A 24,994-nucleotide genomic window follows, 5' to 3' on the forward strand; every position below is an offset into this window, starting at 1 on the left:
CTTTGGACACGCCTGCTGTAGTGGCTCAATATTGGTCCATATATAAGGCGCACCTGATTATAAGGCGGCTTTTGAGAAAATTTGAGGTTTCTAGGTGCGCCTTATAGTGCGGAAAATATGGTAAATAAACTACTGCTTGGTCGAAACCTGAAATGCATTTTTTAATAAGAGCAATAAGGTCGCTCCATGGTTGGCAAACAGTCTACTGTTTGCTCCAAAGTCAGCTGGGATCATCTCCAGCTCACCTGAAACAAAATGGCTGGCTGGGTTTTCTCCAGTAACATTGAAGTTATTGATTGTTGTGTTCCTAAAAAATATACACCCTCCAATTGCGTTCCTTATATCTATTTTGTGCATCTGCATGTCACAGGCTGTATGTTCTCTCGAGCGTGAGGGCCGCTTCATGAAGATGGGTGAGAGGATGAAGAGATGTATGAGTGATCTGACAGAGGACATCTCGGACACCTGATGATTCTGCCGTTGGGTTTTCGACTTCTTCTACAAGGTAGGCTGTTTTTTTTTAATGTATATATTGACTAATGTAAATAGAGGTTTGCACAATAAAACAAGCATGTTGTTTGGTTGCCACATACATAGATACATACAGTGGTGATGCCCCCATGGATGCAACCTTACATGTATGATAGTCTCACAACAAACCAATACAAATCAGTGTCAACGAGGTATATTTTTATAGATTTTTTCTAAAATTAGATTCATGTGATTTCATGTTGACTTTTGTGTGTAATGTTTGTGTTGCTCATACTAACCTTGCTGCACATTAAAATGATCAGCGTGTGTTTTTAAAATTGTCAAGCTGTACTCGAAAAATTAGCCAGGGAGCAAAATTATGACTATAAAGGCCATAGAATAAAATTAATTAATTTAATACACGCTTTTGTCAAACCTGAGATTTTCAACAGTGGAACTATTATTATGATTATTCAGGGCTTTTATAAGAGCATTGATTTGTGCTGGTTTGTAGAACAAAGTTGTTTATTTAATCGTAACCTGCCTCACTGCATGCCAGTATATTTAAAAGACAAAAATAGAGTAGCCACAATCAATTCTATTCAATGGTTAAAGCAAGAAGATGTGTTAGTGTTCAAATTGATGACTGTAAATTTTAAAGAAATGAAAATAAACTGATAAAAACTAAATATATGGGGGAAAAAATCCTTCTTTTAAGTTATCCTTTGAAAAATTGTCAACATAAATCAATACAATGTGCTACCGCTAACAAAATGGCAACTACAGTACTTCTTTTTGTTTCTTTATCAAGTACCGCTAAACAAACGTTCCACTGACTTGAAGGTGAGAAAAATGAAGACAATTAAAATACACTAGCAATGACAACATGACATTATTTTCATTCCTACCAAGTGAAAAATGTCAATGAGTCGGACAAAATGTATGAAACATATAAAAGAAAGAAATAAAGCTAATCCCTACCAGACCTACCGTACTCTCTACGCCCCCCAGCTAAGCTACGGGCGCCTAAAATGGGGAATAAAAGAAAAAGGAAATAATAACCAACCAAAAAAATGACAGCTTTCCTAAAAAAAAAATTAATAAATGTGTTTAATGTGTTTTAGGGTAAACAAGTGGTTGTGTGCTGTTTTGTTGGATGTAAAGCTATGACCCCCATGAAATTAGCATCAGCATAAACATTGTAAGCATTTTTAATTCCATCTTTTATATCAATTTATGAAAAATACATAAGGCCAAGAAAATTTGGAATAAAAATTCACAAAAACACCACAGTAAGCAAACGGAAATCGAAAGCAAGAGTATTACATACATGATTCATTCATTTACAAAATATAAGCACGAGTTAACGAATGCAAGCTAAAGCCGTTGTATTCAAAAGGGTGGGATGTTTTTTTAGGAACATGGACTGAATCTGATTCATGAAACATTCCAGTGTGAAATCCCTGAAAGTCAGCAGAGAAGCACATTTCCATGAAGAGAACCAAAAAAAAAAAAAAAGAAGATTAATAAGTCCTAATAAGTGTATGTAATACATTTGGCACAGTTATTTTGTTAGATCTCTGGGTGACAACATATCCTCAACAGAATATTCAAACAAATGTATCGGGATAAATAAGCAAACAGGCAATTATATATTTAATTAAAAAAAAAAAGATTATCTTTCCCGATTTCCTCCCTATTTTTATTCTGATTCTCATTTATAGACCAATGTTGTTGCTACATTTCTTTTTTTAAATCGAGAGTACAATCTTTGGAAAAACGATAAAATTAAGATGAAACTCAAGATAAATCATAATCGATTAACTGATTATTTTTTTGCCCCTTTCTTTTTCTTTCTGTCTTTTTTTATACAAAAATATGATTTTGCACTGTATTTCAAATCAACAATTTAGAACTACTTGTGAGTACATAATGCTACAACAAAATAAGATCACCAGCAAAAAGATGTGATTGTGATAAGAACTGCAAATAATACATTTATCTTACCACAATATCATTTGAAAAGAAAATGCCAGCAAAAAGAAAAGACCATTCTATCACAAGCAACTCAATATGACTTAACCTTCCAAAAATACACCAAAGAACCAAGAATTTGCATAGAATGAATGAATACAGATTGGAGACATCATGATTGGCCAGCACCTTAAAATCACCTTGCATTCCCCCAGCAAAGGAGAAAATATTGTCGAGAAATGCCATTGCAATTCCCTTAAATAAAGTCTTTTTTTTTTCCAATATACTGTATACACATTATAAGCTATATATTTCACAGTCATGTGCCTTCAATGACATAGTGATAAACCTGCTTTTTATTTGACATTTATAGAACAGAAAATTGTCAGTATTGCACATTTTAGGCTATAGCAACAATGAATTTGAGCTTTTAGCCGTCTATCATCCTTTACGTCATAGTTCTGCTGTAAAATATGCGTTCCGGTACCGAAAAGAAAATTATTCTGCGTCACAATTTATTACTGCTGGGGATGAGCAGATCATTTTGAGTTATTCTGTTGATCATTTGAAACTGATGGGGGGGGGTGAATGGTGTGCTGTACTCAACTGCAACCAGCAGAGGCGCTGTTGGGTTAGTTTTGACTCGTCAATTATAGTAAGTTAAAGGAGTTTGATGGGAAGCAAATAGCCAGTCTGCTGTATTTTTTTATGTATTTAATGGAATTACTTTTTCAAAGCGACAACTAGTATTTTTTTAATGTGATGTTTAATGTGAACAGGCTCACCGTCATTTATTAGTGCTTTTTTTTATGTTACAAAATTGCTTTAAAAAAACGTTATTAAAATTTGGATGGAATTGCTGCAACGATTGCCTTTTGGTTGCACAAAGTGGGAAGAAGCTCCATTCTCACTCAACACAGTAGTCCCCATTGGCAGGTTCACATTTAAGTCAGGGCTGTGATACATCACAATTCTCCAGCGACAAGAAGATCGCGAATGCTAGCGGCTAACGGGCTACTATTATTTCCAAAGTCACGACCGACAAAGTCAACCAGCAGCTCCGACCCATTAAGATCAGGAGCCCAGCTTGGCCATCACTAGTGAGGCGGTTTCAGTACATTCACCGGTACCATACTGCACCTCTGATTGTCTACATTTGGGGGACTTATTTTTTTTCATTTTGTCCAAACTTTTACCTACTCAAACTGGGATTTTTTTTTTAGACTGTTGAGGCAATCAACTTTCAGTGACCATTGCTACCACCCAAGTGATGGACATGAAGAAATAAATGACCTCAAAGACTTGGAAAAAGGTGCTGTGTTTGGTTTCCAACCAAAGTTAACGATTCTTGACTAACCTATCTCAACTGCTCATCCAACACAGTATGTTTGAACTGCAACCAGTACAACCAGTACAGTAAATATTTGAATATATTTGATATATCTATACAAAATTGTACACATTATATACAAACATGACAGGAAGTTAAATGGAACTTTTGAAGCCATTACCGTCTGTTCGACGTGATCATTTGATTGTTTTTCCTCATTTGCATGTTGTGAGACCTTTTTATTTGAAGGTTCATAACAGTTCATAGCTACACTGGATTGTAAACTCTTTTTTCACTTTATTGAAAGATAATTTTGGTGGTCAAACCCAACATTAACTTTATTGTGTTGAAATATTTAAAATTGGCTTAAAAAGTAAGTAAAGGTGTGACGGACGCTCTGATGAAAATAACTTCAATTAAATATACATGATGCATTCTTTAGAAAATAATTTCGAGGGTTTATAAAGTTATTCACAGTATACGCAGGCGGTGGAGTTAAGTCTCGACATGGAGAAACGGAAACAAACACGAGTTAAGATCCGTGTTGTGCAGGGACAAACCAACTTCAGCTGACCGTCAAATATCACGTAGCTTGTTTGCTCAAGTTATTTTTTATTTTATTTAAGACAATTGAGGAAAGACAATGCTGCTCTTGTTGGCACTTGTTGATCTACAGATCAGCTACCATCTCGCTCACATTCACAGCTCAGTCTGAAGGTGGCGGCTGTTAAAAGAACTTTTTGAACCTGTTTGACAGCTGACAGAGAGTAAAGGGACTAACAACAGCCTATGGATGTTCGATCGGTTTTCCCATGGCTTCCTCACCTGGATAGATGAACGTGATTAGAATGACATAGACATATATGACATGGGCCCGCTGGTGTACTTCCTGCACCACAGTTCCAGACTGGCACTTCTGTGGCCGCCTGTGTGGCCACACATTTCTTGCGGTTTAGGGACCCTTTGCTTTTTGTTAATCTCCCACGGGAAGTCCTCCATGGGAAGCGGGCTGGCGGGACTGCCCGAGCCCTCGGGTGTGCTCTCGGGGGTTCCCTCTATGATCTCAATGCGGGGCGGGTTCATTAAATCCATGATGCTAAACGGCGCCGGTTCCGGTTGACACATGACTGATTTGTCCTGGGTGTGTTGCCGAATGGACCAGCTGGATCCCGCTTGGATTCCGACGGAGACTCGATCTTGCGTTTGCGTGGTGCCGTCGCTGCACGGCTCACGACATAATGTCCACATGTTGTAGCACTGAGTGAAGTTGAAGAAATTGCTGTTGAAAGTCTTCAGCTCCCCGCAGACATCTCGCCGGAGCTCGGCTAGCTCGTAGCGCATGGCCGAGATCTCATCCTTCCACTGCATGTTGAAGGCGGCCACCATATTTGCCGATTCCTTGAAGGCCTGGATGGCTTGAGGGACCGGTGGCTCAGTTGTGGCCATGGGTGAGGCACTGGGGACCCTGTATGACGGCGGTGTCGCCGGGGGCACTGAGATGGCCGTTACGGTGGAGCTAGTACTGTGCTGGCTGCGAGCGGCCACCGTCTCCCTCTCCAGCCTCTCCAGCTCTGCATAGGCAGAGGAGCTGGCACCATCATCGTCCTCTATCATGTCGTCATTTAGAAAAGAGGTCGCATCCACAACATCATATCCCTCTGGAAGAAAAATTTGAATATGCAAGGTGAAAGGAACAGCTGGAGTGGGATCTGATTGAGGTTCTCAACTGGAGTCTTCTACAGATATCTATGACAAGCATACGGTATGTGAGTCAGCAGCAGGTAGTCCCGGACAACTCAATTGTGATGTTTTTTTTTTTTTGCTGTTTAACCATTTTAAATTGTGTCACGGAACTCACATACTGTAGGCTTTTCACGTTTTACACTGCCTTCTCAGTCATGTCAAAGAATAACAAGCGTCTTGCCATCTTTTTTTTTTTTTTACTGCACAGCACAGAAAAGGGGTCAAACACATCAATCATCATCAAATCAGCATTTGCTTCCTTAAATGGATTCATCAAAAAAAAAAGGTTTTAGTTTTGTGCCATTTAGTGCAAAACGAAAAGATGTTAAGATCCACAAGCCACTGGACCAAGAAACAGTTATGAACCCTATTGAACATATTTGGTCCAAGGTGTCTAATTTGACCTTCTACTTCCAACTTCATGGCTGCAATCCCACAGTCAAAGACAGCTGACACTCAATGCCAAAAAGTTCGACTTCGCCGCTTTTTAACAAGAAGCCACACTTTGATGAGAAGAAAAAAAAAAAAGACGTTCACATATGTATGATACATCTGAGACAGTGGCGATTTTATGCCAAAAAAAAATGAAAGCAGTTGAAGTTTTGGGAAGTATACAAATATTTCCATTTACAGATATCTAACGCACATTTAATAGCGACATTGCAAACAACTCACAAAAGTCAGCGTTGCTTCTGTCGTCACAAATCGAGTTTACCCGATTAATGGCTATTTTAATCACTGAGAAGGCAGTGCAAACACATATACATAGATATATGTATGCTTCAGGATTAATAAAATACCTGCAACAATCATCACTGATGCTTCCAGTTGTTCTTTTCCCAAGAGATGGTTGGTCAAATGGAGAGGGGGGGGGGGTTGGCAGCTCGTCTGCCCTTACAGAGCACCACACGGGATCAAATTCGGACATAAACTAAGCGTTTGCTAGCGTCAAAAAATTCATTGAAAGAATCCCCAGTAACAATTTCTCGGCCGCTATTTCCTCGGAACAGTGTAAATATTGCATCCTAGGAGAGATAAGCTTGGGGAGGAGATGGCTAATCACCACCAGGGGAGCCCTTCCAAAATGTTAGCTGTAAATTTGCCAATTCAAGTTCAGCAAATAAGACGGTGGGATTGGAGAGTACTCATCTATCGTATCCTCAGTGCTTCTGAAATTGTAGATGGAAACCAAACTGAAGTTGGTCGCTTCAAATAAAATACATAATTCCAAATTGAACAGGAAACAAAACAAAAATAAATAAATAAATAAACACACACATCGGTTTCCATTTGAAATTGACAGAAAAGGAAAGTACAAAAAAAGCTGGCTATAGTGAGCACATATTTAAAGAAAAAAATGTTTCAATAGGGTTCATAGCTTTACTCTTTACGGTAAACAGCAAATGCAACTGGCCAGGGAATATATTTGTCGACTTACCTTAATGTGATCATATGGTTCTAGTTTTTAGCCAATCAGAGGGCTTGTTTGTCTTGACCCAAATATTTTCGAAAAGCCTACCATTCCCTGACCCCTTGCCCATGCCCTTCTGACAACACACCTATTGTAAACATAGAACACCACAGTTTCACATGCGCGGGGCCCTTTTTGTATTTTTTTTTTTTTTTTTATAGACATGCCATGTAATGTAGCTGTGCTGTTGTGTGGTGATGAGTGCACTCGACCCCTCCCACCCCAAAAACTAAGCAATCCAAATATGCATGGAGACATGTAAGCAAATCCATCTAAACATTCAGGGTGATGCAAAAAAACTTCTAAAAAAAAAAACTCAAAAGAAATTCAAGGGTTCCCCACTGTACATATGTAGGTATGTCAAAGTTTGTGCATGTGATGCATGAGGTTATGTCATCTAGGCCCTCTCTCAGTTAGCGGGTTATTGTTTTACCTGTTGTGGATCTGAGAGTTGAAGTGACAGTGGAGGATGTCATTGAAGGCAAGCAGTCGTCATCTTGGGAATAACCAGCCTGTATTGCACGGAGGTAACTGTGGCTTCGAGTGCGGAACGAACCCGGCAGGTCCAAGGCCTCCATAGCCTGGGATTCTACTTCGCTAAAAACGGACTCGCAAACTGACTCAAACTGGCCATTGATCTCAGTCTCACTCACCTGAGAGACAAAAACAGGAATAGCAGTCCTTAATTTTTCCTCTTCCTTTCTCTTTCTCACTTTGATTCTTCCCCTTTGCACAGCAAATATGAAGGAGTGTTAGCATAAGGACACGGCCACTGACAATTCCCGACCAACTTCAAACTGCATGAAAGGCAACATCAAATAAAAAAAAACACAGTCACACATCATATGTTAGCTTGGTAGCGCACAGCATTTTTTTTTCGTAACCCCGCCCCTCCAAAGTAGGTAATAGTCATTTCTAAAATAAATAAATTCAGTTTCAAAGTGGCGTTATTTGCTCTTGCCACAGTGTCCTATACTGATAATAATTTATGTAAACTTACATGTTTCACTTTTTAATCAAGTCAATATTAAGATGCTTCTTTGAGATTTGGGACAAAAACACATTTTTCCTCCTCTTACTTGTTCTCCATTAACGGACTTCAACAAATCATTTTACTGTGGCAACCACCAGGGTCCAAAGCAGCTCCAGAACAGACTCGCACAACTGATAGCGGTGTATGAAAAGGGGAAATACCTGGAAATGTTGATGTGTGGTTAATTATGATGCTTTGTCTCACAGCCCCTGTGCCTAGCCGCTAATCTTGTGACGTAAGTAGCAGTCTGCTATTTGGGTATGTTCAGGAAGCTAGGTCATTGGTAGACCAAGATGACAAGTGAGTTAGATATCAATGACATGCAGATTTGCTTTCTGATGAAATTGTAGGTTAACTCCAAAATGAACATCGAATGCTTGTTTGTGTGTGTGCATAATTCAGAGACAAAATTGAATTTGAAGTGTAGTTCAATCATGTAAAAAAATAGGATTTTTTTTCGGACTATAGGGCGCAATACCTAAGGTGCATTCCTGTACATTAAAGGAAGAAATAAGCCAAATTTTATCGACTTAAATTCGACATTCATTATCATATAAGGCGCATTTTTGAGAAAATTAAAAGATTTTAAGTGCGCCTTATAGTTCGAAAAATACGGTAATTGACGCTTATTTATCTCAGTCTATAAAACACAATTAGCTGTCGCCCTCCAATAAGACTAGCTCAATGTCACAAAGATAATCAAAAATAAATCTATTTGCATGACAATGTTGTTTTGGGAAAAACATGTTAGCCACTCACCTGACTGACGCAGCTAGCTTGACTGAGGGTGCTGACAGCGCGCATGTAGCTCTGGTTGCGAGAGCGGAAGGGCGGCGGATGAAAGGTGGTGGCCGGGTCCAGCGTAACGCTCGGGTGGGCCCGCATTTCTCTCATGGTGTGCAACCGGTAGCCCGGGCTGAGAGATAAGACGTTACACATGGACTTGAGTAGTATAGATCCGAATATATGTCCATTTCCCTTCCACCATATGCCATAGCGAGATTACCCTCTAACACAACAAAAAGTATGTTTGAATTAAAAGTAGGAGTAATCAGAACCCCGCTGTGACCGCAGCAACGAAAATAGACGCAAAGTGGCTGAAGGGTGGCAGATGCGTGACGCCTCCCTGCCTTCTCACATTTTGGCTTTGTTTCACACTGCCTGCAAACACTCATGGAGAGCAATAAAAACATACGCAGCAACAGGGACGGGTGGGATGTGATTCTATAGAACTTTCTAGTTTGTGAGGGAACTTTCAATGACTCAAACGCTGGTTATCTGATAGAAGAAATCATAACTGGTACATTGGACCAGACCTACCTATGGGTGTCGAAATGGGGTCTCTGCATGGCTGACTTGAGGACCAGAGCATCGGGTCGAACGATTTTCTGCGGGGAGGTCTTGGGGCTTTCGGAATCGCCGCTATCATCGTCCACCTCTCCCATCGCTTTCACATAGCTACTGCTCCTCATCCGCCGACACGGGATCTCGTCATCCTTCTCGCCGGGGTATCCTCCCCACTCGTCTTGAGGTACCTTGCGGGCAAGAAAAAAAACCTTCACCATTTCAGATATTTACAAGGACAACAGGGCCCAATTAGCCAAACGAGCGTCGGCTAAGCTCTCGCTTCTACCGTAAAGACGACATTTAAGTGATGCACAGCACACCCCCATGGGAATTAGATCCAGTCTACTTCAGCTTCTATCTCCAACTGTAATAATGCACTTTCCAGGTCATTAAATAGCTTAGCAAGCACAAAACAGAAGGTCTGTTGTTTCCTCCCAAGAAATGAAGCTCTCGTTAATACGTTAGCATTTTAATCGACTGCTTTTCGGCGAACAGAATCTTTAAGTGGTAAGGATGCAGTTTTTCATTTTGAGACAAAGACGTTCAATCACATTTATTATTGTTATTATTATTGCGGGAAAAATAAACTACCGCAAAAATTTCTGCTCGTTGCCAATGCTGCTTATGAAAACGAATTACCGCGCAATGACTTTTTTTCCTAAGGAATTCTCATGAGAACATGCTCAATGTGGCCAGGTGGCAGCTGCAGGGATTCTGCCAGCTGACTCATAAGCTTGTTAAACGCCAGTCAGAGAGCTTCTGTATTGACACCCTTTCAACAGCTGCTGCTAAGGAGTCGCTTGTTCGTCCAGATATTCGGACCACTCCATTTGATTCTTTCGTCTTACCAACCTGTAGATAGTGACAGGTCCGCGAAGGCTTATGGTCGGTGTGCATCATGGTTTTCTCTAGGTTGAGTGATGACTTCCTATAGGCCTCCTTTGCCTGGCTAACTGTTAGCGTAGACCAGGAGCTCCGCTTCATGAACTTGCCTTCGGGCGCCATTGCCATACTGTCACAGGCTATGCACTTGACGTCGTTGTTACTCTTCGAGGTCTTGAGTGACAGTTCTCCAAAGTGGTGTCCGTGTATGGGATCCGGGTAACAATGGGCGATGTGTTCTCCGTGGTGTCGGGACATGACGCTGGGAGTACGGTAGGTGCTGTCACTATCCAGATTGTCGTCAGAGCTCCACCATCCGCCGGATCGGTGTTTGCGTTCTTTGCTCTTGCTTCTCTTGCTGCCGTGTTTGTTCGACTGATGGCCGTGGTGATGGTAACTCCCTGATCCGCTTCCTATAACGTCCCCGCCTTTTGTGCCGTTCATCTTGGACGATCCCTCCAGGGAGTGGGACTTTGTGAAGAGCTTCTGGACTGAATGAACAAGGTGTCTGATGCGGCCGGGACTCTCGCTGCGTTGTTCGGCAGCGGTGGATGTACGCTGGTACTGTAAAGTGTGGAAGCCATCGCGGTGTAGTGGCATTTGCTTCTCAAATTGATCCAAGAGATTGGCGGGGAGGCGATTGCTCTTGGTGCCGGCGTGGTGCGAGGAGGCGGCGGCCGCGGCCGCAGCAGCAGCGACGGCCGGCGAGGTGGCAGAGGCTGTTATGGCGACGCAGTCGTCCCGTGTGGCGGAATCATAATACGGAGAACTGTAGTGCATCCGGGGGAAGGTGCTGCTGGAGATGTGGTCGGACACGGCGACGGGAGGCATCACGACCGGGGACATCATCATACAGTCGGAGTGAATGGAGCTCCGCGGTGAGTAGCGATGTTGGAAGTCCATAGGGCAGCTCTCTGTCGGGCTGAGCAGGTAGGAGGTGTGGCGGGTGTCCGAGCCATGGTGCGTGTGGAAGTCGTGCACGTGGGGGTCGTAGTCAAGCCCATGGGGTAAAGGGATCTGGTGTTGGGAGCGGCTGCCCGATAAGCCCTTCATGTTCCTGGCCGGAGGGAGGCGTCTGGCTTCATTGAATTTCCCAGACCGGAACCAAGGTGTCTGCTCTGTTGTGAAGGAAGAGAAAGAAAAATATTTTAGAAATTTAAAAATGCACCTCCTCTCTGTGTGGTATCATCTCACATTGTTAATCAGGAGGAGGAAACTCAGACACTGTCGAGTGGTTACAACGTGGGTAGTAAAGGCAAATTAGTTCTTTTCCAACTTTCCACCGTTTTACCTGGACCCTGAGCTCATTAATTACTACTCTCCTATGCAGCAGGAAACCCCAGTGTAGAACCGTGGCACTCCGTCTTACATAATACTCGGGATCTCTGATCTCACACACACACCATTTGAAAAGAGCCAAAAATAAATTGCACAGTTGTCATGGCAACGGCTGCTGAAAAACCGAGGTTCTGTAACGGGGATTTTCAAGGTTGTTTTGGGTGGATCCGAACCACGGAGAAAAAGCTGAGAACGTATAGTGTGTGTGTGTATTGTGACAACGACAGGAAACGTCTGGGTTTACTTTTGGGAAAACTCAGCGAGCAGCATTCTTTTTTTTACTTCCACCGCACTCATCATCTCTGTCCGGAAGTCCTCAGCGTCACACTCCTTCAAGTGTGCTTGACATCAGCGTGTTGCTAGGGCTACAAATTAAATCAAATTAAAGCAGACAAGCAATACATGCTCAGACATCTAATGAGAATGCGTAGATTCATTTTGAAACCACTGTAATGTAGTTTTGGTCACATACCGTAATGACTTCATCAACCAGGGCGCTCATCAATCAATTTGACAGGATTGAGGAAAGTAAAACTCCTAATCAATATCTATCTAGAAACAACACATTTCTGCATTTATTATCCCACTACCACTAAACTCATACGCAATAAGCCCTAAGCAAGTTCTGCAAAAGGCTGAGGACAAAAAGATTTTGTTGAATTATAGGAAACTTATCTCAAGTAAGAGCATAAACAAGACCCTGAAGGTTCAGGTCATCCAATATGTGCACCAGACTGCTCGGCACGATTGGCCAAAGCCGAGTGGTCAGTGTACGGTTTTGTACATGTGTGGGAGGTGACATCAAGGCAGAAGATCCTGGCAGGCTCAACAAACCGGGAGAAAACAAACTTATTGTGTCATCGCACTGAATTCTCTGCAGGCAGTAGTAGAGGGGGAGGATGAGTTTCTGAACTCACCTCGGACAATATCGCCCACTCTCTTTTGCAATAGCGGATATATGGAAGGAGAGTTAGCCTCGATCGTCAACCCCGGATTGACCTGTCTGAGCAAACTTCTATCTGGCTGCCCGATTTAAAACTCCGGGGACACCAACAGACTAGATGTTTCTCTTTTATATTTGCTTGAAATGTTACGGTCTGAACAGACTTGCACTTTGACCTTATTCAGAGATTTAAAACATCCCAAGGATGAGATCATAAGTCCTTGTTTTATGAAGACAAAATTCAATAGCTGACATCATCTCCACCTTTGGGATGAACTAGAGTATGTGCAAAAAATCTCTCCTTCCCTCTACATCTGACCTTTGACGTAGCTCGAAATGATTTAATAATTACCGTATTTTCCGAACTATAAGGCGCACCCAAAAACCTCCAATTTTCTCAAAAGCCGACTTTATAGTCCAGTGCACCTTATATATGGACTAAATTCCTAAATTTAAACTGGCCCAAAGCATTGTCATGAAATCAATCATAAGTGACCCGCTTAAGACTATGAATCAAAAAGACGATGGATCATTATTTTGTGATTATAAAGTCATTTGTTGCATCTGAAGTTGAAATAAAAAAGATAAAATGGAGAATGATTTGGATTAAAAATCTGACATGATGCATTAATGGTGCGCCTTATAGTCCAGTGCGCCTTATATAAGGACGTTTTAAAATGGGCCATTCATTGAAGGTGCGCCTTATAGTCCGGTGTGCCTTATAGTCTGGAAAATACGGTAGTCCCAATGATTTTCCATTTCAGTTTATACACTAAACTGAATGCTACAGCAAAACCACATTTGGTCCCATTTTTACTTTCTGCTTGTGTCCCAATGTTTTTGTCCACTATAATGTATTTGACATTTCCAATTACACGCCGTCCTTTCCAGAACACGCACTAAATGCATGTGAGATGTAGAGGTGAGTTTTCTTGCCTTGCAGCTTTGGCAACCATTATTGTGTTGTAAACGCCACAGGCTATTTCCTCACTACCTTAAATCTGCTTTTGTCAGCACCTGATGTAGCTTGTAACCCACTTTCATCCTGAGAAAGATGTCACACATGGAGGGGAGGTGGTATGAGGACCAGTGGGGGGCAAGAAGAAAAAAAAAAAAGAGGGGAAAGCCTCACTCGCATGCTCTGCTTTTCGACTTCATGCTGCTAGCTGCTTAGCTATAACTAAAACCTCTTCTCATGTCCATGCATTTCCCAAGATGGTTGCATAACTTGGCATAAATGAAGCTTTCCTCCTCCACACCAACACACAGCTAGCTAAATGCCACAGGGACGTACGGAGCAACAGGCAGCTAAACTGTAGAGCATGAATCACTGCAGTGAAAAATGCTTTCTCCATGTGGTGTTTTTTTTTTTTATTGCGGTGGACCGAGCATAAGCTTCAGATTAGTCGTGCTCTTTATGCTCACACACAAAATAGCAACACAGTTGAATCAGCCAATATAATACGAAGGGAAGCACAATATTGGGCAGGTGGGAAGCGCTGAAAGTAAAAACATCATCTCAATTATAAAATTTCATAGAGGCCAATTGAAGATTTTAAATTGCCCCGCAGGTGTGATTAAATACGAGATGAGTTTCCTGGGTCTGTCTCAGCTCGGTGATTGACAGGTGATCAGTCAAATGAGTTTTAACCTTGATACAAAACCGTTTAATCATATTGAAAAGGCAGATTACATTTTTTTACATATCGTGTATCATCACCATGACAAACAATACAGCTTCTCAAAAATATTATATATAAGAGGAACGAGCGCTCCATCTTGCAACATCATATTTAAATGGTTAGGGAGTTTGCAGCAGAGGCCCGATTCCGTTTCCTTTCCGCCCACTTCAGCCTACCGCTGTTCTCGTTGCAGAAGGCAGACACTGACTGATGCTACAGTGATGCTTCATACTTTTGGACACTCTCCTTTTCTCTACATCCTAACACAGAAGAAATGGCCAAATAAGGATCTCATCGTTTATCACTACTCACCCGTAAAGCCTCCCTTTTTTACACACAAAGGCAGATTGACCTGAAAACACCCTTCTGAAATCACCAGAAATGGTCACAACACATTGTCGCCATGCAATTCATTTAGGAGAGTCCTTAAAAGAAGCAAAAGCCTGAATTATTCTCATTTCACAGCCGGAAATAACTAGCAAGCATCTTTAGTTAACATTATTTCATTGGTGGGAATAAGAAATGAATAAAAGGCATTGCGCAACATTATGGGGCAATTTAGGTTTATCCTGAAATTTAATGCGGAATCCGTATATCACATAGAACAAAAAAAGATTTGTGTGGATTTACAGGTATATATTCCCGAAGGGGATTTATTGTTCATTGTAAACCGCAATTAGCATTAAAACGTTACTGTTTACCGCGGCGTATTCTTAAATTAAATCCTCTCTCTCTCTCTATGCTTTGTTTTTTTTTAATACTTTTTAACTATTTTTCATTCTTGATTTTGTATGCATTATATTCTGTATTTTTTTCCCCTTTTTATGTAAAGCACATTGAGTTGCCTTGTGTATGAAATATATATATATATATATATATATATATATATATATATATATATATATATATATATATATATATATATATATATATAGAAAGCTGCCTTGCCTTGCCTTATATCCTGGTAGTTTCTTTATATAAATATTTCTGTATTCGGTTGCCAACTTAGTCTGTAAACATGCTAGCCAGGCTGTGCTAAACATCTGCTAGCAAACAACTGCCACAGTTAGCGTCAGGGGGTAAAGGTGAGCGATTCATCCTCGAAACTTTAATTACCTTTCATAGTCTAAATCCTTGTTGTAAAATTCTGATCCCTGCAATTTAAATATTGCATCATTATTTTCTCTAATTGCTAACATACAGTGAAGTTAGTACCGCACCTTCTTGCCATAATTAAAATAAATCCACAATTACCACAAACGGATTCATTTGAAACAGCACATTACTATAATTCCCATAAAGACTTTAGAGAGCTGTTAGTTTTAATAGGTTGCACGTGCCCATCGTCATTAAGACGCATTATTATAATATTTATATCTAATATGCCAACCCTTACGTCAGTTTATTTTAAAGAAAGTAAATTACAGTTTTAAACAGACTGTACCCTAATGCATCATTCATAAACACATTATGCCTTAAGTGAGGGGAACTCTGTTTTCATTGGTGGGCCAATAGCTGTGTTTGCTTCACGCCTGAGTGTGCCGCACATTGATTTTCCCGCAGGGAAAGTGATTTATCGGAACAATTTGAAAGGAGCTAGGCAACAAGTGCATAAATTATACGGCAACTCTGCTTTTGTTTATTTCGATAGGTCTATAAACATACACTCCCATATACATACTTATCTCCATTTTTGCTCGGAGTGAAAGGACAATTGCAGAATTCCCTCCTCTAGCTTTTTGTTAGCACACCAAAGCAGGCTGCTAATGAAGGTAAAAACAGGATGCTGTGATAATGACACCATCAGCTGTTGTTCTGAATCCATTATCATGTTATTAAACTGCGACGGTGATTACTTTTACATTTCGGTCATGACAAGTAATGAGATGGTCAGTATGGTGGCCATATGTTACTCTGGGTGAGCTTGCTTTAATTAATTGGGCCGAGGCTTTTTCACAAAGAGAATAAAGCCAGAATTGAATTACCGTATTTTCCGCACTATAAGGCCCACTGGATTATAAAGCGCACCTTCAATGAATGGCCCATTTTAAAACTTTGTCCATATATAAGGCGCACCTGATTATAAGGCGGCTTTTGAGAAAATTGGAGGTTTTTAGGTGCGCCTTATAGTGCGGAAAATACGGTAGGTCACATAATTGAATATTCACATTGATTTTAGAGATTCGCTCTAAAGTGGCGAGGAATATTATAAAACCGGCTTGGCAATTTGTGTGACTCTGCTTCTAACTGTGCCAAAACACATCTCAAGTGTGCTTCTGCGGTGTCAAATTTACCTTCAGGCATGTGTGTAACGAGTTTGAGATAAATCAAAACACACGCAGACGACAAACACACCTTGGCTGGTCACTCACATACGCGTGAATGGAGACCGTCGTCTTTCGAGGTGACATTCAGCTCTCCCGTGACATCATTTGCATATTTTGGCAGGCAAGCTGAAACAATCCATGCCCTTCTCTCATTGCTAATTCCCTTGTCTTTGCCGGCTTTTAAACAGATCGACCATGACTAAATGGCTACCACAGCGGCACAGCTATGAGCCAGAGAAACTGACAAAGCACTTTTATTATTCATATATTTAGTGCTGTGATTCATTACCCGTTTCACTGGGTATTTATGGACAATATGATTTTAAATTTCCGTATTAACCTGCAGTGGTGTCTTGATGTGTCATGTTTTGAATTCAATTTTATCTTTCAACATTACAGGCTAAATTAGACCTTGTTGGAAAACAAAATAACATCCTGACGATGTAATGCATCGGTGTGAAACTTGTGGCTCATTTTGTGTAGCCCTCAAAGACAAATTTTGCACCGACTTCATGTGTCAATACAAATTGTCTTCACGTTTAAAAAAATAGAGATATTACTAGCAATTTTTATGACCATTCATATTTTTTTAAAATATTTGAGCAATTTTTACTATTCACTCATTTCAAAACTAGTTAGCAGTTTGTTGTGTAGACATAATAGAAGGCATTGACAGTCATAGTGACTACCGTATTTTCCGCACTATAAGGCGCACCGGATTATAAGGCTCACCTTCAATAAATGGCCCATTTTAAAACTTTGTCCATATATAAGGCGCACCGGATTATAAGGCGCACCTTCAATGAATGGCCCATTTTAAAATTTTGTCCATATATAAGATATATACATTTGGCCCGCGGGCCGGACTTTGGACACGCCTGCTGTAGTGGCTCAATATTGGTCCATATATAAGGCGCACCTGATTATAAGGCGCACTGTTGGCTTTTGAGAAAATTGGAGGTACACCTTATAGTGCGGAAAATACGGTACATTGACTATGTAGCAGCCCGCGCCAAAAATGAATTTGACTGTGTAATGAAAGGGTGTAAAAAATAGTATCATAGAACATCATGAGTGCATTCAGACGTTGGTCTCAATGGTTACTTAAAGTCGGAACTCGAGGGGATTAAGCCTTCCAACTGTGCCATTTGAAAAAGCTAAGATCCTACTCCATAAGGCGAAAGAAGCTGCAACAACTTGAATTGCCTCTTTTGGCAACCCAAAAATGAGGCTGATAACTTGATCACGCCACTCGATTTGAAGTGGCTGACTCATTAACGGGTGCTGCTCCCAAACTAAGGGACAGCTGGCTGCAAGTGTCCGTGTCATCCGGACAGGCCCAGTCACTTTGGCTTCCTCCCAAGGTCACAGTCAGACTCTCAAAGAGCCCAGGAATCACAGAAGAACTTAAAAAGAAGGTCCCATCACTACACATCCATCTTTAGAATAACGTAACCAAAAGTTGCTGGAATAATTTAGACATATTTACAGTCACTCAGGTTGTGGGAAACTCTACAAGGACATGATGTGACGCAAACTTCACGAACCAACCTGTGGACAAATGTCCTTCAAAAAGCATTCGGCTGCTTTCGCAAGACAATACGACCTGGCTGGAGTGTTTTCTCTGCTGTCTCACAGTATCCAGGCAACCGTGGTTATTCCATCATCCGCCAGACCGTGCCTCCCTTTTTATTAATCTCCAAACAACCTTTACGTGATCTCAATGAATGACGAGCAGGACTGGAAAGTGATGCTACACACTGACGAGTGGCACGTTTATTTACATCGTCCAAGTGGCCATTTTAAATGTAATGCAAAAAAAAAAATACATAGCTCAGTCTTTATATGGCTTGTGGACCAAAAAAAATAAAATCTTGCCTGAACAAGCAAACTGGGATTTAGCACAATAACATTAGCGCTCTAAGTTCTCCATGTGGACACATAGAACCTGGCAGGTGCTTGTACCCAGTGTGAATCAGAGCACTTTGACGATTAACACGCAGCGAGTAGCATGACACTAAAGAGGAGTCAAAGCCATCTGGTAATATCAACTCACACACTAAAAAAAAAATGCAGAGTACATCTTTGTAATGAGATGAGCCTCCATCACGATTTGCAAACCCAAAAATACACCAAACACATGAGTGTTACAAAACATGGAGGAAGGCAGTCGGATCATTTTTCATCACGCGGAGTGGCTGTGTTTCGTTTTTGTATTTCACAAGACAATTGCCTTTGTATGCAGAGAATGCAGAAAGGAAAGAAAGTTTTGGAAACGTCGCTTTTCGTTAGTGTTGTCCTTATCGTAGCAATATGTGATTATTTTGGTCTCGCGAGAGGAAATTTAGCGTTTAATCTGTAATACCCATCATTTAATGCGACAGTGACTCAACTGTAATTAGTGGCAATAAAATTTTGCATCTTACTTACTTGTGCAACGTCTATGGTATTTTTTAAATTGATCTAAATTCCTGCAACCAATGGTGGAGCCTTTTTTTTTATGTCAAGGCAAAAATCAAGTACCTATAAATCTTAAAAGACTTTAAACTATCCACGTAACAACCATTTTGGGCGTCCATTACACGAAGGGTCTTTTTGTCATTGGTCGTCTCCGCTTCTGACCTTCTTCACCCTCTCACTCTCCCGATGGCACTCTCCACCCTCGCCTCGCTCTGTTCCTCTGACTCACAATGTGTCTTGCTCACACACACACACACACACATATATATATATAGGACACACAGTACATTAGATTTTACCGTTTGTCAATATTGACGACTGCTTGGGAATTCAGCCTTGATAACACACCCATGTTTAAAGAGTATGACTGACAGCATGAGAGACAACACACTCACTGACAGCAAACAATAAAACATGTGGATTTCCACAGCACTTGAACACACCGTTATTATCCCCCCCGCACAAACACACACACACTGGCCCAGATCCGTCTTATGAAGCGGCACTCTTTGCTGGAATGTACAGCAGAAGCGGGGTGGTGGTGGTGGAGGGGGAGTGGTTTGGTTGTGTGGTGGGGTGCTACAGCACCATGAGCATCTCCATGGAAACAGGCTGGAGAGCAACATTTCCCGCTCAGCATACTGTCAGAGACTGAAGATGAATCTAGTCCTCATTAGGAAAGCCAAACCATAGCACCACACACCAGGGGGGTGATTGTACTAATAACTGCAACATTTTTTTTTTTTTTTTTTTTTACCTACAGCATGCACCTGGTGAAGGATTTTCCTCGGGAAGCTCCAAAGTTGATTGTATTTTGTATAAAAGTTGATCTGACGTAATAATATGTGACGTAAGCTTGGGAGTTGAATGGGTTTGTCGATTTGTGTCGGTCGCAGAGGTGTCATGATGGAAAAGCCCTTTTATCGGCAGATGCTTTGGTGACAATGACAGAGTCGGGTCTTGTGCCAAGAAATAAATGGTGCAGTGGGAAATTCAAGCTTGGCCCAGGTGAGGCTCAGCAGTGGTTGATACACAGAAGAAGACATAGCGTCCGTTCCATCATAAGTTATGCTGAAGCGGACTTCTCTGAATACTCTCAAACTCACCCTTCCACTCACTCGTACACCCCCACACAATCCTTGCTCACTACCTAACATGGTCATGTTCCAAAGAAGCACTTGTGAGGATTAAAAAATGGAAAAGTAGGATTGCGGTTATTCGCAAACCGTTCGAACACACTTTTGAACACCACCGAGCCAAAAAAAAATCATTTGAACATTGTAAAATAGTTAATTGGGATTAAACACAATTTTTTTATTGCCTCCAAAACTCACAAAGCAAACCAAATATCAACCGCCATAGAACTTGGTCGACCCAAAACATGACAAATCAATAAATAATCTCAAAATTGACTCCTTACGTAATCCAGTACATCACTTTTGAATCTTCATGCCATTCACCACAGCACTCAGAAGTTTAAATGAGGGCAGTAACGGGATATAACCACAAACTAATAGTTTTCCATCCAGGTTTTATGGTGCCTTCAGTTCATGAGCAATGCAGCTTGACTTTTCTTTTGCGGCCAGTTCGTACATAATTATAGCACAAGTGTTTTAGCTTAGACACCCACTCACCCGCAGGAATCCAAAACGCCTGAAGCCCTCTCAAACAGCAGGGGGGTAGATTTTTGATATCACTGCAGCATCAAGTTTATTAGCCAGAACTAATTCGGATGCGAGAATATAGGCTGAACCTTCATGAGGTCACGTCAGGCTTTGAGCTGACCAGCAGAATTCCCAAAATCAGACAAATGGCGACTTGGTATTCCTTTAGTTCCCTCTCACCTTAAAGTCACTTTGTCAAATCACAATGAATTGAGATGTTAGGTTATCCAGCGGGCCAACCAAATCAATAGAAACGATGAATCCAATATCATGAAATAATTTGGAGCACCAAAAAAATAAAGTGTGAATGATGTTAAAGCTGTTTGGTCGGATAGTTGAGATAAAAATCCCCTTGTTGCTCACGGAAAAGCATGGATGAGGGGCAATCCCTCCCCATCCTTTTTTGGATTCTGTCACACACAGATACTGCGTATGGACACACACCTGAACATTGTGAATGAGTGGAGGAGCCTCTTCACCCAAATCAAAAGCTACAGATGCTAAGGACATGCAGACATAGCAACTTCTCATCTACCAATTCACAATGCAACAGTTTTGTGGAAAAAAAAAAAAAAAAAGCGTCTTACCGTGCAGCGAGCCTATGTTGCCGAGGCATTGGAGCACATATGCTGTGTGTCATCACACGATGACTGGGAAGCTGCCGCCAGCCGAGAAGATGTTTCACATCAGAGATGGACAAGCTGGGTTTCTCCTCTGCTATTCTACTCCTTTTTTTTTTTTGCAAAGCCCTCAGACGAACGGAGCATAGACGGAGGAGGAGAAGGAGGAGGAGGGGGAGGGGGAAGGAGGAGGAGGAGGAGAGGGAAGGCAGGAGGAGACAGCAGCGTGCCGGGCTGGGCTGCTGTGGATCACCTGGAGCACTGTTGGGCTCCGCATTTACTCCTCCACTGCAGTAGTGTGAGCTGCTTGTTTCACAGGCTCCCGCACATCACCGCAAAACAAGGACGCGGATTCTCCAAGGCGCTGGATTCAGGATTCTGCAGCGCTGTTGCACCATGCGCTTGCTTGGAAGCCCCATCAGCATGCATGCTGACATCCCTTCCTCACAGTCTGAATTTAAACCTTCTCCTCGCTTGTGTCGAGGCGGTGCTGGTGGTTTGTTAGCACTTGATGAGTCACAGGTGATAATCCGTGACTAGTGCATGTTACCAAACGTCAAGATCCTTAAAGCCTCGGCCTACATCACCTTTCGTCACTGATGACGTCACAACCAGCAAAATGAAATGGAAGTTTTTTTTCATGGCTTGACAATTTGGTGATGGAATTTAGACTAACTAAGAGCAGGTCTAAATTGTGGTGCACCACAATTTTGGTGGCTGATTCTGAGCTTTGCACATGGAAGTCAGTTTTTTTTTTTTGTTAATAAAAATGACAACAGCATGTGTCAATCTCTGAAATTAATTTATTCAATGAATTATTATTATCAATGTATCTATTTTTAAAAGCACCCAATCTATATTTAAACCAGGTAAGTAAAAAAAAATAATCCTCAATTTATGTCCTCTAAATTTGGAGTTGTTGCTTTGGGTGGATATTTATCAAAGATCCACCAATTGTGTCTTTTATTCTAAAATTTGATATGAAAAATGCGTAATTTGGAAGTGATCCAAATTGGGATTGTTGGACTTTGGCAGAGTTTGTTGCTCCACTGATTGCTATGCAAGTTTGTTTCATGGTAATGAGCTGGATTCTGTAACAACTACTCAATCTCTGTCAACGATTTGGTGTTATGCCAAGGAACGGACACTTTTATTTTGCTACAAATCTGAATAATATATATTTTTTTGCACTTGGTATGCTGATTATGGGATGTGGCATTATTATTAATTTTATTTTTTATTTTATTTTTTTATTTTTTCACTGAATGACAAAATTCTGACATATCCAATTTTGTTTTCTTTTAAAAGTATAGCCACAACTTTTTAAATTGTTATACCTTTTCCAAACTAGAACTTGAAATTCCACCCAGTCGAACATTTCTTTTACTTAATCAGCCTCTTTTGTGCCCCGCAGCACAGCAGAACTTTGGGGTCAAGAGACAATATGAAAATGGCACAAATATCTTTTTTGGATTGATTTGAAGCCACGAGTGCAGCTCATTGGCATTCCCATTGAGTGCAGGTCATGCTCAAGAGAAATGCGAGCGAGGGGGGGGGGGGGGGGGGGTCATGTAAACGAAGGCAGATCGAAGACACAAGGACAATACAAGGCCATCAGAAAAATGGGAGTTAATCCTTCATGATAAATGAAATCAATATTTGGGTAAAAAAAAATACTTTTGCTCACAATAGTGACTTTTCTGTTAAACAATGGGGTGATAATCATGAACATAAAATCTATTACTAAAATGTTTGAGACGAAAGCCTCAAAAATTAAGTGTGGAATCGATAAAAACTTGGACTGTAAAGGAGCATAATTGTTCCATTAAAATTGAGGATCCTTTCTTTCGCTTGACACATTTCGAGTTGTCATACACTATGCTGAAATGATGTTGGAAATTCAGATATTAAAAGTGTCTTGGCAGATGTGGTTCAAAAACGATGCAGTCCTATGTTATTAAAGAAAACACTGCCACTTAGTGGTACTACATTGTGGCAGTGTACTGTTAAAAAAAATGACCACATCTGAACTCTTAACCTTTCATCCTCGTATTTAAACTACAAAATTCAGAAGCTAATAAGCGGCCAAGCAAAAGAAGTCAGAGCAAGAGCACATCCCTGCCTTGGAACTTTCTGTGACCTCGGCTGAAAACAATCATTTGCATGTCCATGTGTGGAGTCTCTGACATTTATCAAATTGGTCAAAAATCCCATAAAAATAAATAAATAAATAAAATAACCAAATGTATCTATCAATACTGCGTTGCTGAAAAAAAAAAATCTTACCTGAATCTTTGTCCACGAAAAGGCAGCAGTGAGTCTGGAGTAACCATGGCAACACCTGTGACACAAAGACATGTGTTCAATACGGCTGAGTCACTTCAGTACAGTAAACATTGGCTTAATGGTGGGGGGGGGGGGGGTAGCTCAATTCATAGTGAAGATACCTGTGCTTGATGGGATTGATGAACTGGTTGCCATCCATTCACACTCACACCATTGAGATTTTTGCACAACTTTTTATTTTCCACCCTCTGGTGTGCATGCCCACGTGATCTATCCGAAAAACACGCTTAGTCTGCAGGTTCGTTACCTTCTTCATGGCTGACATGTTCCTTTCACGGCGAAGGTCACTTTCTGACGAGGTTCTTCCACCACCACCGGCGAGCGGCAATCATGTCCGCGATGGTCAGTTATTCCCACGGGGGGACGTGCGCGTGATTCCACGTCGCGAGGACGTTGCGAGAGTCTCGAGGCATCTGCGTGCATGGATGTGTGCAGAACTCGTCCAGATGTGGTGTAACGCACCCGATCGCGTCTGACGCCATTTTTTTTCCCACCCCTCTAAAGTCTGCAAGCGCACTTGCAAGGATGTTGTGATGCAGTCACAACTTCTTAGCAACTTCTATAAATAGACAGACGCACTAAAACGCCTCTGTGAATAAAATCGTTATTTTGATGTTGGATAGAAATTAAATTTCACCTAATTTGATTTTAATTGTTAGGGTTAGGTGGACTTGCACAATAATAAAATTATAAAATAAATAAAATATCAAAACAAGGAGACGAGACCCCAACAGGGTCCGATTCTGCACACCGTCCGGAGTACTTAGGCCTCTTCAGTCTAGGACTGAACGACAGCCTCCAAAAGACACCACTTGCCCCACAAGCTGACAAATTGTGGTTGAAGAATGGGATGGTCTCCCACAACAGCATGTGAGCAGGCTGCTGACCAGCATGAGGAGGAGGTGCCATTCTGTTGTGGTTGTGGATGGTTCCTCCAAACTCAACTCACGCTTGAATCAATGCATTGTTAAATTGCCAATATGTCTTGCTTCTTTCTATTTAAATGATCCACACCACCAAACAAGATACAAAACACAAATATATGGTTTCATAAATGTGGCGTCGTTTAAAAGGATAGTAAATCGACTTTTTCATTATATTGCCACAAAGCAGTTAAAGCTGATAAATTATTTACTAAACACAAATTTCCTTGCTCATTAAATAACTAAACATCCCCTATTTGTATAAACGTTGCATTTTGTAAATAAAATGCGATCTAAAAGGTTAAAATCGTATTTTATGTGTAAATTGTCTTGCTCAGAATTAGCAGGTTACGTTCTTGTGCGTGTTAAGGATTGGCCGCTAGATGGCAACATTTCACCACTGTTGACGCTTTCGCTGTCCATGGTACTGTACGACAATC

The 24,994-nt window shown here is 41.1% G+C and overlaps 2 protein-coding genes across 4 annotated transcripts in view; one reads left to right on the top strand and one right to left on the bottom strand.

The window, feature by feature from the left end:
- LOC125990270 (cytospin-A) overlaps positions 1 to 24,994 on the top strand; it is a 33,919-nt gene that overhangs the window by 4,139 nt on the left and 4,786 nt on the right. For all 3 annotated transcript variants that reach the window (XM_049757232.2, XM_049757230.1, XM_049757231.1), the window contains exon 3: positions 371 to 505. The gene's annotated coding sequence lies outside the window, so the exon portion shown is untranslated. The remainder of the gene's footprint in view (positions 1 to 370; positions 506 to 24,994) is intronic.
- On the bottom strand, positions 1,667 to 24,214 carry dlgap2b (discs, large (Drosophila) homolog-associated protein 2b). The gene is made up of 7 exons (XM_049757208.2): positions 23,879 to 24,214; positions 23,572 to 23,626; positions 10,222 to 11,369; positions 9,343 to 9,557; positions 8,782 to 8,938; positions 7,423 to 7,642; positions 1,667 to 5,433 (listed from the first exon to the last, which is right to left on the bottom strand). Exons 1-7 carry the CDS (start codon positions 23,894 to 23,896, stop codon positions 4,619 to 4,621), a joined length of 2,628 nt encoding a protein of 875 aa, XP_049613165.1. The 5' UTR covers positions 23,897 to 24,214; the 3' UTR covers positions 1,667 to 4,618.

The sequence above is a fragment of the Syngnathus scovelli genome, chromosome 20 (genome assembly GCF_024217435.2).
Source record: "Syngnathus scovelli strain Florida chromosome 20, RoL_Ssco_1.2, whole genome shotgun sequence".
NCBI lineage: Eukaryota > Metazoa > Chordata > Actinopteri > Syngnathiformes > Syngnathidae > Syngnathus > Syngnathus scovelli.